Source organism: Haemaphysalis longicornis, unplaced genomic scaffold, assembly GCF_048455015.1.
Source record: "Haemaphysalis longicornis isolate Haplotype H1 unplaced genomic scaffold, Haemaphysalis longicornis Haplotype H1 scaffold_1, whole genome shotgun sequence".
Lineage (NCBI taxonomy): Eukaryota > Metazoa > Arthropoda > Arachnida > Ixodida > Ixodidae > Haemaphysalis > Haemaphysalis longicornis.
In genome coordinates this window covers 207,531,458-207,545,052 of record NW_027526203.1, presented here as the reverse complement: position 1 = coordinate 207,545,052, position 13,595 = coordinate 207,531,458, and the positions used below count along the sequence as shown (strand labels likewise).

Sequence of the window (13,595 nt, the reverse complement as noted above, 5' to 3'; positions counted from 1 at the left end):
CGGCCGGACTGGAGCAGCGGCGCCCGCCGCTCCTCCAGCCCGGCCGTGATCTGGCGGAGCTGGCGGAGCCAGCCGGCTGTCTGCCGCCATGAGGCGCGCGGCTCAGGCTCCATTGGCGCAAGTCGTCAGGCTCCTCCCACTACCGCTCGCCACGCGCGTCATTTTCTGAGCGAGGCAGAAGCTGCCGCGTGCGCGAATCGTCGACGCGGGCGTCAAAAAATCGCACGCGCAACGCCGACGCGCCCGAATCGCGTGTAAAAACGCACCATGCGGTTCACGTTGCATGTCGAGCCAGGACAATCAAGAAAAAAAGCAAAAGGTACTCGCTGAAGCACGACTTGAAGCTTTTATCCCGCAAGACTCCCTGAAGCCGTAACAGAAGCAAACCTCAAGCTGAACGAACTGAAGTTAATCAAAATGCAATTTGAGAATCGGGGCACTTGCAAAAAATGTGTTTTTCCCTACTATAGAATGTGTTTTCTGTTCGCTTTGATATGCTTCACGGACCATTTCCATAGAATGGCGCCTGTTGTATAGGTCAGGGAATTTTGACTAAAATGGTCATGGAAAACATGAAAAAGTCAGGGAAATTGAATTAGGCCATCTGCTAGACACCCTGCATATGGCAAACGGACCAGGATCATTTTTTGCATGGGGGTGCGACAGCTCGCCTTAGAGTGGGTGCGTCTCAATAAGGAATAAGAGTGAGAAGGAGGGGAAAGAGCCACCTGCTGCCCATGTACGGCCGGGCTAAACCAGTTTGAAGGGTATGCTGGCGGACTTTCTCCTGTGCCTTGAGAAAAAGCTAACTTTGGAGGGAGGGGGGGTGCACTCCTGTGGCATTTGCCGTTCGATATATTCAGGGGTGCAACAGGTGCGCCAATTGCGCCATTTTGATACAATTTCATATTTTTGAGCCAAGCTGCGCCAAAACCATAAAATTCGTTTAAATTGCGCCACGTGCACCAAAACGCCCTACTAGGTGCAAAATTTCTCTTTTGCGACTTTAGTGGGGAATAAAATACGTGTTGGCAACATACCTGAGGTTCCTACATTAGAGTGTACTAGAAGTTTTAAAGTGGCCCGACCGGCCGCCCGGAGAGGTGCTCGTTTCGCGCAGAAAATAGCGGCGGCACTTGCAACGACCACTGAAAGTGGCGGCTGGATGCACGCATGGCGGTGCGTCCAGTCGGGGCAGAAAACGCTGCTGCTTTACGCGCAGAGCACTCGAAATTTGTTATGTGGGTTGTCCAATTGCTTAAATATACTGTAGGTTCAGTGGACTGTGGGTAGCGAAATGAAAAATAAACACTGTAGGTCATTTTGCGTTAGTCTTGCCTTTCCCGCTCGACAGCAACGAAAAATTACAGATATTCCTTTGGTGCAGCATGCGTAGCGGATTGTAAATAAAGTAATTGCAGCGACATTTTCGCTATTCCAACTTCCCATCAAAAAGTATTTTGCGTGAAATTGCCTGATATGAACCAGTTCATGATTGCTTTATGATTGTGTCCTTATTGTGCTGCTTGATGGACATAATCGGTCGACACAAATGACATGAAAAAAATATGAGGGCTGGGATCAAGGCTTATCAAAAGAAGTTCTTATTTACTGTCTTGCAATGTACTCTCGGACTGCAGTTATGTGGGTTAATATCAAAAGTTGCGTTTGTTTTTTACAGTTAAACCTCGTTATAACGAGACGGGCTATAACGAAATAATGGATATAACGAGCAAATCGTAATTCCCTTTGGAAGTCCCCATAGAAACCAGTGTATTTAAAACCTCGTTTTAACGAGGTAAAATTTCCTCGTTACGGGATATAACGAACAAATTTTGTTGAGAAATCAAATTTTGAGCTAATTTTACAACAGTGCGCAACGCGGATTTGAGACAGTGCGTGACGCGGCAACTGTATTAGCAGTTCAAAACTCTCGCCACGCGCGCGAAGCCGGCTGGCGCACCATGCGGATGCTGCGCCCGCGAAGCCCCCACCCTCCTCTCGCTGCGCACAGCATGCAGACAATGGGGCCCTTCGATTTACAGTGTCGGACTCACCGCGGGCTCCCCGAGAAGCAGTCCGACGTTCGATTTTCCCACGTATTTCTATGGCTTCGGGGAATCCGCGGACTATCCGCGGTGAGCCTGAGAAGAACCCCAATGCACATGGCACGCGCGGTTGCGTCGCCTTCCTCTCTCCCCCCTCCTCCTCTGTTCGTATCGCCGACGTCGCTGCGTAGTTGTGTGTGCGTGTGTTTTGGCAGTCTTCAGCCTTATCTTTTATCGTATTGCCGGCGTGATTCCAATAACGCGAGTGCGACAGGCGGGAAGCGAAAGCGAAAGACTGTCACGCTTGAACAGAAGACGGCTATGATAAAAGCCGTCGCATCGGGCGCGAAGGAAGGTAAGGTGCACTCCGTGGTAAGGTGGCTAGAGACTTTGACGTGTGGACGAGTACGCTGTCACCATCGTGTGTAACCGAGAGTCCATCGTCAGCGCTGTTGCACATGGCTTAAAAGAAGCGCTAAGGATGGCGTCGGAGGCACTAGATGCGGTGGACTTGCTGAGTCGCTACTTCGGCGCGCACAAGGGCGGCGAAGATGCGTGAACGTAGCGGCCGCAGCTGAGGGAGCCATCGCTCGCATCAGGAAGGTGCATCAATGTCCAATTACGGACTTCTTCGTAGCCAAGTCTGTTTGAAATACGAGTTTTGAACTGCAATAAAGTAGGATCGTGACTTTTCCTTTTTACCTCCGGAATGTGTTTATTTTACTGACTATCACTGTGCAGCAAGATGCTATTTCACCCGCTTTTTGTTTTAGGTAACTACAATGCATAATATTTGCAGTAAATGTTGGCTACAGCTATAACGAAATATTGGCTATAACGAGCAAATCGCGGCGCCCCTTCAATTTCGTTATAACGATGTTTAACTGTATTGCACGAGTTGTTATTATAGCAGTATTTAAGCAGTGGCCCGCTCGTGATAATTAGGGGTCACCGTGGTGCAAATGCTGTCGCCTGGCCGAACAGAAAATGACACAAGCAAGTGAGACATCTTTATAACTAAAAGAGGGTTGGCCCAGCGGTTAGCTCAGTTGTCCCAATGACCGTCTTTCCTAGAACTATTCCCACAACATTCTATTAATCGCACCACCTTTCACCTGATTCGGTCAAGGAAGGAGTTGAACAAAATTAACACAAGTTTAATTCACAAGTATGCTGAGAGTACAATTACGCGCTCATAAAAACAAAGCAAAACATAGATCAGAAAATATATTGACCCCGACAAAAATGAAATATAACACGGGAAATCATACACGTTACTAGAGAGGCAAAGGTTCAAGAACGCTAACATGGAGGTCCAAATAAACGTAACTGGAACAAAATACTACACATTTTGTTTTCATTTTCAATAGCCCAGCAAATGAAATGTAATGCGGGAAATCAGGCGCAAAGTCTACACTGGTAAAGGTTTAGGAATAACGCTAATATGGAGATATAAATTGACATTTTTGGCCAACGCATTTTCATAACTCCCCCGCGATCATTAGCAACGGCTAAGTTTAAGGTGTTGCTCCCGCCTTCACATGTAATCACGGAACTTGTTTAAACCTTTTATATAGAAATGAATCCGTATCACAATGTATACAGAACCCAACCAAATTTTCTGTCAAGGTCTCACTGTGCTGGTCGCAACCAACGAAGGTGTTTGTTGTGAGTAAGGGCTGCAGCACATCCATAACGCTGTCATTGAGGAGCTCCTTGTCGCTGAAGCTACCGGCAATAAACTTAGAGGTCGCTAATAAACTTTAAAGAATGCACGGAAGGATTCAGAAGTCCCCCCAAATTACAAGAGGTAGTAAACACAGCGGCATCTTCCCCGCATGCAGGTTGGTCCTGCAGACTTGGCACTTCGTTTTCTGTACACACTTCCTTACCAAGTGCCTGCAACATAGTAGGTTAATAAAATAAGAAAGCACACTAACGACAGTACAACCATCAACGGTAGGAGTATCCAAGAAGAGGACCCTTGGCATTCTCGTTCCAAATAGGAATGTAAAAAAACAGTAAACTTTTTGCAGCCTGTAGAATGTGTGCCCCGCCGCTTTTGCTTCATGCGCAGAGTCAAGAAGGGGAAGCATACCTGCCAGGTTTCCAGAATTTTCCGGGAGACTCCCGAATTTTCATGGTCGCTTTCGCTTCCCGCCTGTCGCACTCGCGTTATTGGAATCACGCTGGCAATACGATAAAAGATAAGGCTGAAGACTGCCAAAACCCACGCACACACAACTACGCAGCGACGTCGGCGATACGAACAGGGGAGGAGGGGGGAGAGAGGAAGGTTCTTCTCAGGCTCACCGCGGATAGTCCGCGGATTCCCCGAAGCCATAGGGATACGTGGGAAAATCGAACGTCGGACTGCTTCTCGGGGAGCCCGCGGTGAGTCTGACACTGTAAATCGAAGGGCCCCATTGTCTGCATGCCGTGCGCAGAGAGAGGAGGGTGGGGGCTTCGCGGGCGCAGCGTCCGCATGGTGCGCCAGCCGGCTTCGCGCGCGTGGCGGGAGTTTTGAACTGCTGATACAGTTGCCGCGTCATGCACTGTCTCAAATCCGCGTTAAGCACTGTTGTAAAATTAGCTCAAAATTTGATTTCTCAACGAAATTTGTTCGTTATATCCCGTAACGAGGAAATTTTACCTCGTTAAAACGAGGTTTTAAATACATTGGTTTCTATGGGGACTTCCAAAGGGAATTACGATTTGCTCGTTATATCCATTATTTCGTTATAGCCCGTCTCGTTATAACGAGGTTTAACTGTAAAAAACAAACGCAACTTATGATATTAACCCACATAACTGCAGTCCGAGCGTAAATTGCAAGACAGTAAATAAGAAATTCTTTTGAAAAGCCATGATCCCAGCTCTCATATTTTTTTCATGTCATTTATGTCGACCAATTACGTCCATCAAGCAGCACAATAAGGACACAATCATAAAGCAATCATGAACTGGTTCATATCAGGCAATTTCACGCAAAATACTTTTTGATGGGAAGTTGGAATAACGAAAATGTCGCTGCAATTACTTTATTTACAATCCGCTACGCATGCTGCACCAAAGGAAAATCTGTAATTTTTCGTTGCTGTCGAGCGGGAAAGGCAAGACTAACGCAAAATGACCTACAGCGTTTATTTTTCATTTCGCTACCCACAGTCCACTGAACCTACAGTATATTTAAGCAATTGGACGTCCCGCAGAACAAATTTCGAGTGCTCTGCGCGTAAAGCAGCAGCGTTTTCTGCCCCGACTGGACGCACCGCCGTGCGTGCGGCCAGCCGCCACTTTCAGTGGTCGTTGACGAAGTGCCGCCGCTATTTTCTGCGTGAAACGAGCACCTCTCCGGGCGGCCGGTCGGGCCACTCTAAAACTTTTAGTACAGTCTACCTACATCATCCAATGCAGTAGCGCAGACAGCGCCTTATATACACAGTCCATAGCCTATGCCACCTATGCCTCCTCTAGTTCACTGGCGAAGAGATGATGAAGGGACTTTAGATCACTGTAGTACTGTACCTGTGCCGAAACTAAAGTCGCTGCTTTAAAGTATGTGGAGGGACTTCAGCGCAAATAAGTGCTTGGCCTGCTACCGGTATATACGATAAAAACATTCGCCATTCGATGAAAACGTTTTTGCACTGTGTGGTGGAGCGCTCTTGCACGGAATGTCATTAAAGCTCACCCATTTTGAGTACCTATACTAACTGCTAAAATGTAGAGACTGGTCGACTAATGATGTTGACTTCAGCGCAGGTGCGGTGACCCGTTACTGTTAAACATGCGAAAAGGGCAGAGGCGTGATAGCGGCCAACTATGAGCGCACCCGCCGACAACCCAATTTCAATAAGCATTTTCAGCTATCACGTTGGAAGCGCGTGTTTGCACTGGAGTAAACTACTGCACCCGTTTAATATGCCATAATCCAAATGTGGTGTTTGCTGCGTCCTCCTCGGGTGTGACTGCCAAAGTGCACCGCGGAAGCGCAGAGTGCGGGTCGCTTGTAGTAACAAGTAACGAAAGCAGCTCATATCTGTGCACGCGTTCGCGAGCAGAGTGGTTGCGGATTGTTCACGGCAAATGCGCTGGTCCGGCACATACAGCAAGAGCCCGTGTGCTGACGGTGTGAGCTTAGTAAGCGATGCGCTACACAAAACTAACCCATGGTCGGAAGCCTTGAGCAGACTCTTAAATAGCTTGCCGAACCAAAAGAAAGCGTCAAAAGCAAAGTATTCATGTAATGCCAACGACGTTTGCATAAGAAATTTATCTGCTGCTACTTACCTTCTGGTGGTATTGAAGAACAGTTTGTAATATTTGCTTTTATTGTAGCCAGGTGCTGCTTAGGCGGAAAAGCTATTTGCTATACAGTTAGGTTAGGACTGGCCATTTATGAGGGCACTTTCGAGTACAAATAAAGATATCATTTGCAGTTTTTACAACATTCTCTTTTGTTTTTGTTTTTCTTTCTTTGCTTGATCCTTGATCTTGTAAACAGTTTAGGCATTTAGATGAACCTGCTTTGTAGCTGCCTGCAGGATTCGTTGGTCAATTTTGCACAACTTTGTCCACTGAAGCCAAAGCATGTCTGCACTGACATTAAATTATTAGCACTTATTTTGTAATAAACTGCTCCAAATTTAGGATTTGGTGCTCTAAAAAAAGATATCTTTCTACCATAACCTGCTTCAAATTTGGAATTCCCTGCTCCAAAACCAAAATTTTGCTGCTCCAAAAATTGCTCCAAATCCTGTTTGGGCTGTTGCACCCCCCTGTATATCGGGTGTCGCTGGTATTTTGGTTCGATACAGGCATAATTTTTGCTATATATTCTCACTGCCAATATACTGTGACCAAAAATAGTTTGATATACATAATAATTTGATGTAAACGGGTTCGATATAGTCTGGTTTGACTGTACTAGAAGCCCAGCCCACACGTGTTTGTTTGGTTTGTTTCAAATACTCAGATTCTTCTATTTTAGCTTTACGAAACATTATTAGGGTCAGGTAAGGATTCACAATTAGTTCTTATTTCTACCAATTTCTTGTTGGGCAGGAAGGGGCTAAATGTAGTAGCAAAGTGGCGCCTAAAGGCTGTAGCAGCAAAACACATTAGTCTAATAATTTTGTTGGTGTCCGTGCGATGTCTGTTTATATTCTTGTTTTATGCGTATATTTCACAGGCCTGTGATGGTTTGTTTCAACGATTTCAAGGCTATGAATTTAGTTATACAGTCGAGTCCACTTATAACGGTACCGTTTATAACAATATATCGGATATTACGATGAACAGCTATGGCACCGTCAACTTTTGTATTCCTTCTATGGTAAAATAAACCGCTTATTACAATGCTCCAGGGCCACGATATCGGATATAACGATCGAATCCGGTGATATTGTGCACGAAAAGTGCAACAGTGATGACTCTAATGACGCGGTTGTGAAGCCTACTCAGTTAGCGTCTTCGTACGAGGCCCAATGCGTGACACAGTCCCTCAAGGACTTTTTTTTCCTCCAAGAACATTTACCTCAGCTAGGTGAAGCACCTAAAGATGCTCTTGGAAAAGATTTGCGCTAGCTTCACACGCAGCAATCAAAGGTGACCGACTGTGGCTTCTTTTCCGCAAATTAGTAGTAGTACGACCTTGCTGGCATGCGAATAAAATGTTTTGAGCTCTGTTCTGTCTTTTTATTTCGCAACCCGCTTATAGCAATTATCGGTTACAACGATGGGATTTCCTTGGCACTTGGGTATTGTTATAAGTGGACTAGATTGTATTCAAAGAAGAGTCCTTTCATGCGATCCCATGCTGTCGTGGTTGAACGGATGAACAAAAGGGTTCAACGAAAGCTTCGTGTTATTTATAATCACCAGGTTTCTCACCTATGGCGACTTTCCCCTGGACAAAACGCTGTCTCTCATTGATGAACTGGCCTTGTCAAAGTTTGAGAAAATTGATTGCACTCACACCGTACCACCAGAGCCAAGGTGGCAGGAACCCGTGAGTGAATGTCTCTCTCTCTCTTTTTAGCTGCTGTTGGGTGCAGACATTTTGATGTGTTGTTGAGTGAATGTACGTATGTTGCAGAGAACTGAGACCATGACTTGTGTACCAGACCCATTGGCCGCCAACCCAGCGAAACAGTCAACCGTGGCAGTCACTTATGCAATGAATGAGTAAGTTCCCAATCACATTTATGCCAGGGTGTGGCATGGATCTGCATTTCCTTCACTTCTTATCTTGCCCCCAGTTGCAGTTTGTGTGCTTGAGACACTTGTACTTTTTTTTTTTTCTCATTTCATCAAGCTTTAGAATAATCTTTGATTAATTGAGCTGCCACATTTAGTTAGCTTTCTCGGTATGCCTTGAAGTAGATTGAAAGTTGTTGTTTGCTGTGCGTTGTCTCAGTTTTGGAGAGGTATAAGCCTCAGCTGAGCTGCACATTTGTTGAAATCTATCACGAGAACACCTCTGGGGAAAGCTGAAGAACAGTTGCGATCCTCAACACCAGTACCCCCCTGTGTTGTTAATTGTATGCAAAGCTTCTTACGGATACATTGTTTGTTTTCAAAAGCACATTACTGATAATGTATTCAGAAGGTCATCCACTTTTTCATGCTAAAGGGGAGGAGATTTTAGAGTGGCGCCCCTAGCGGCGCCAACAAGAAGCTGCATAGAGGGGAAACAAAGCAGACAACACAGGCTTTTTTACATGGTCGAAGACGTACCGTATATTTCTGGAGAACGATATTTAGCTGTTTATGTAATTCTACGGAGCACTTTTGAGTATAGTATGTTGATCTGAAAGAATTACTCCAACTGTACACATTTCCCGAGGAGATTTTCTTGGTTGTTTTACAGCGTTTTGTTTGAACTAAAACCCCACTTACCTGACATTCCGCTGTGTCTCTACGAGAGCAGCCGCACTCAGTCATTCTTACCATGGCTATGAGAATCCGTACAACTGCTGCACCAGAAAAGTTACTAAAAGAAGAAACAGAGGAGCGAATTCTCCAATGTTGTTTAGTTCTCGGCATCCGAATTAAATTTCAATTTGATAAGAAACTGCATTCGCGTCCGTGTACTGGTTCCCGGACTGGTGCAAAACTTGGTCTCCCACCCTGAACTTAGTCGCACCCAGTAGCCGCTTAAGGTGGCAGAGTTATAATACTTTCACAGGCTTTCGCGGACTATATACGCGCAAATACGACCTGGTTATATATGCATGAAAAGAAGCTTCGCCAAGTTCACTAATCGCATGCGGCTCTAGGAGCCACCGAACTGCCCTAACGGCTGCCCGCGCTTTCTTCGCATGCTGTCGTTCAGGAGAGGGAAACTATAAAAGCAGTGACCTCCGGCATTCTTGTGTGTTTGTGTTGATTCCGACAATCCAATTAGTGCAGAGTGCTGGGGAAAGAAAAGGGATGGCAGGGGGTAGAGGCGGCGGCCAGCTCCCCCCTCGGTATCGTTCTCTGCTTCAATGTCAACTTGTCTTTCTTTGTAGGCATTTATTTGTAGACAGAGCCACGGGTCGTATGATTGTTTAGACCAGTGAGCGTTGGTGTCATGGCGACAGCTTCTGTTTGAAACGTACTGGTTTTCTCGGCGTGCTAAGGCTACGCGAAAGGTCTGGGCTTATCGCCCGTTGAGTTAGCTGTGTGTCCCATAGAGTTATGAAACTGTATGGTGTGTCCTTCTCGCGATTATTCCCATCACTGTCTACGTGTCAGGTCGCCCGTCTTATATGCATTGCTGGCTCTCCGTGCGGCGACGTCTAATGACCATTGGATACCAATTCACACTATAGTGTGTGGTACGTGTTGCGCTGCCTATTTTGTGCAGATTACGGGTTGCTGTCCGTGCTGGGAGCATGTTTTGCATTGCTACCTGAAAGTATCGAGGTCGTGACTGTTGCGCAACAGGTGCAAAATTAAAAAAAATCTTTCTGTGTTATTGTTCTATGCTTGTTTTTTTGTAAGTTCGCTGAGCCGTATCCTGGCATTTGTTCATCAGCGCTTTCATCTTGGAAACATGAGCTTGTTTTAAGGGGGGCCTGTGGCGTGAGCGCTGCAGGTGGCAGGCGCTAATGTTACTTGTCCGCGTTGTTAATGGAGTGAACGCCTTTTTAGACCTTTGTCGCGTGCGTTGTTTTGAAGCGAAGGTTGCTAGCGAACAAAATATTTTGAGAGCAGCTTTTAGCATGTTCAAGTTGCATTTCGGCGTAGCGTGCACTGTGGGGTATCTATCTTCTTCGCAAGCGGGGCCTTATAAATTGCGGCACTGACTCGCGACCCAATTCTTAGGTATGGAACTTACTATGTACACCATATCAAGCATGCAGCGCAAAAAAGGGCGGGACAAAAGAAGAATTAACGACGACACAGCGCTGAACTCGGCAACTAAATTTTATTTGAAAAAACACACATATATACCCAATTCTGAAAATTTACGTGGCTTCCTATCATGTCACCCGCAATTGCAGCAAAAGTACAGCATTGTGAAAAAGTACAGCGTTGTGAAACACGTGCATTTTGTCAGTGATGTTATCGCGTTTGCCAAGGTGATGGAGTGAATTTTGTTTTATTGTCTGGTGCAGTGTGTATTGTGTGGTATTTGGAAGGTGTAGTTTCACAACGCTGTCCTTTTGCTTCAATCGCTGGTGACATGATAGGAAGCCAGGTGGATTTTCAGAATTGAGTATATATATATGTGTATTTTTTCTAATAAAATTCTGTTGCAAGTTCAGCGCTGTGTCGTCGTTAATTCTTCTTTTGTCCTGTCCTTTTTTGCGCTGCATGTTCGATATGGTCACTATGAAGCAACTAGCCCAACTTGCCACCCTTCTGTAGTACTTTCTATGTACACACAGGGTTCATCAAAAGTGCCGTTGAGCCAAACTTCTTTTGTGCCCAATAAGGAGGAATGTTCAATGCGATTTCTCGGAAAACGTGCAACTTTCGGTGGCTTATCATGTTCACACCAGGCAGGTTGTCCGACGGAACAGCTGTTCTTTTAAGTCACTGTCTATTCACTGCCGCGAATGATTGTAAAACATTTTGGGTCAGCTTTTCATGTCTGCGGTGATTTCTGTGCTGTTATTATCATTTCCGTCTGAGATGTGCCTGAAACACTCTGCGCTGAGGTGTATTACAGACCGAGTCCAACGTTCCCTTAAAATTTTAGCTTTGATATTCAGAGCTTGCGTTGGGATTTCGGCGGCGGAAAGCGATGCAGGCTCACGCCTCATGTGTATTTTGTTGATTTTAACTGCCCCACTGCGCATAATTTCACCGTACATCAAAGGAATCTAGTTTGACTGACTAGTGCCCTGTAGAAACCCATGTATTTTTGTTTCTTTCCCCTCTATAGAAATTTGACCGTGGTGCCCCCTAACTTAAGCGGTGCCACCTGTAGGATGATCTCCTGGCCAATACTGAACAAATCAGCACCAGGGTTAAGGCCATTAGTACTTTCTCTGGCATAAAAACCTTGTTTTATCTTCTCCTGCTTAGTGTTCCTTTTACACGCGCTGAACTCCAGCACATTTCTATTCTTTTGCCATAGAGAAACACTTTTCCTGCAAAGACAAGTGAGTAATCGCACTTTGGGGTGTTGCAACCAAATTTAGTGCTATAACCAGATTCTGTGCTGTAACCTGATTCTGCGCTGTAACCGAAAAAGTTTTCGAAAGGGGGTGCCTTAGACTTCCTATGTTTTCAGTAATGGAGGGGGGGAAGGCAGCAAGCAGTAAGTTTGGGGGGCGATAGGAGCGACTAAATTGCTCCAGTAGGTAACCCATTTCCAACCTGCATAAGCACTTCGTACTTCGTTTTCTGCTCGACTAGAAATGGTAATATGCTTCTATATCAGTTATGTGGTCATAAACGAGCTAGATAAACTGTTGAGGTTCTGAATGAGTTAAGTAGATCTTCGAGGAGGCTGTCGTGCCTGTTTGAGGCAGTGTGAGGCCTGCTGATCTCACCCCTTCACCACTTCTGCATCCCCAGCATCACAGACACCAGGGAGTCGTTCGCTATGTCTATCCTGAGCCACCTACTGGTGAATGGGCCCAACTCGCCTTTCTACAAAAACCTTCTTCAGGCTGGGATTGGTGCTGACTACACGCCATCACTTGGGTGAGTCGGTGCGTTTTTTCACCCCACTGCCAATAGATGTATTCAAAATTTGATTATTCTAGTGCAATTGTGTATGAAGCTATGCACACCATGATGAGCATCTGAGCATTATTACCAGCATCATGGTAACTATAACTTCAAAAATACAAAATTATAGCCTTTTTTTTGCAGGTAACTTTAGGACAGCCTATAGTTTGAAGATAAGGATCACCAGTTGGCGTTCCATGCCCTTTTTTTTTAGTAATATCACCCCTGAAAACTGCTTAATTTTTTTCTTTGCATTTCACAAATCGAGAATTTTTTTTTTTGCTCTTAGATAAGGCGAAAATGAAACAATGAGTACTTTATCTTGTTCCTTGCAACATTTTAGCCTAGAAACCACCTTAAAAAAAAGTTTTGGCTGTGCAGTATACAAATGATAGCTCTCCTAAACATTAAGTTGTCTGAAAATTCCAAATTGAAAAAGACGGTTTCAAAGATTTGAAAGCATATTATTTAATTTGTGAGGTGCTTATAATCAGTCGTAGTTTCCCGTGGCATATATTGCATCTTCTGTCACTCTACACTGCTAACTGGCAATTGCTTCCAGCCTAGGCCTCTTCTTTTCTGCTCTGGAGCTGTCAAGGACCCTTATTCATACTCTTGACATGCTTGCTGTCATTGCTTGTTGAGCGTGTTTTCTAGTATGATCCCGACGAGTGGGACTGAGATCTTGGCATAAAAACAGCATTCAGACAGTCATGTGGTGCATTTTCACCAACATAAACTTCAGCCTCGGTTTTCCAGCCAATTATACCTTTACATGACCACAATTTTTTTTTATTGCGGCTTTCTTTCTGTTTCACAGTGCTCTTGATAAGTCTCAAGCATGCTAGACGACGCCAAAAACAAACTTCCTAGTGAGGGCTGCTCGCTGCTCACGGAGCCTCTTCCTCACCTTGGGGTTGTGCCTTGAAAACGGCGTTCGGGTGCAGCCCTGGTGGAACGCACGCGTTGCCGAGCAAGAATTGTCAGACGGCATATGCGTTCTTTCTAGCAGCTCATCTCTGAACGCGCACTTCATACTAGGAGCAACACGTATACCCACGCCAACCCTGCTCTTTCATAAGAAGCACCATGCAACCAAACCGCTGTTTACACATGTCCGCACTGCACCACATCGTCTCACAGACTGAACAGATGTCACCATAATGTCACCACGTATGCTGTGGCATGGTGCAGTGTGTACAATGTTTATGTGACCCATATGGCCTATCTATGTACATTCGATCCTGGATATATTGAACTCCAACATTATCAGGAAATAGTTCCATATATTGATAATTCAAAGTATACACTATGCCTATCCAAAGCTTATCTGAAGCTCCGCACATCACTGAAAGCTCTCTGAGATCGTGA

At 45.3% G+C, this 13,595-nt stretch overlaps 1 protein-coding gene across 1 annotated transcript in view; it reads left to right on the top strand.

Moving 5' to 3' along the window:
• The window catches only part of LOC144156877 (presequence protease, mitochondrial-like), a 229,479-nt gene that overhangs the window by 30,685 nt on the left and 185,199 nt on the right, over positions 1–13,595 (top strand). Inside the window, exons 8-10 of the mRNA XM_077688398.1 lie at positions 7,935–8,061; positions 8,149–8,237; positions 12,069–12,197. Coding sequence (XP_077544524.1) covers positions 7,935–8,061; positions 8,149–8,237; positions 12,069–12,197 — 345 coding nt within the window. The remainder of the gene's footprint in view (positions 1–7,934; positions 8,062–8,148; positions 8,238–12,068; positions 12,198–13,595) is intronic.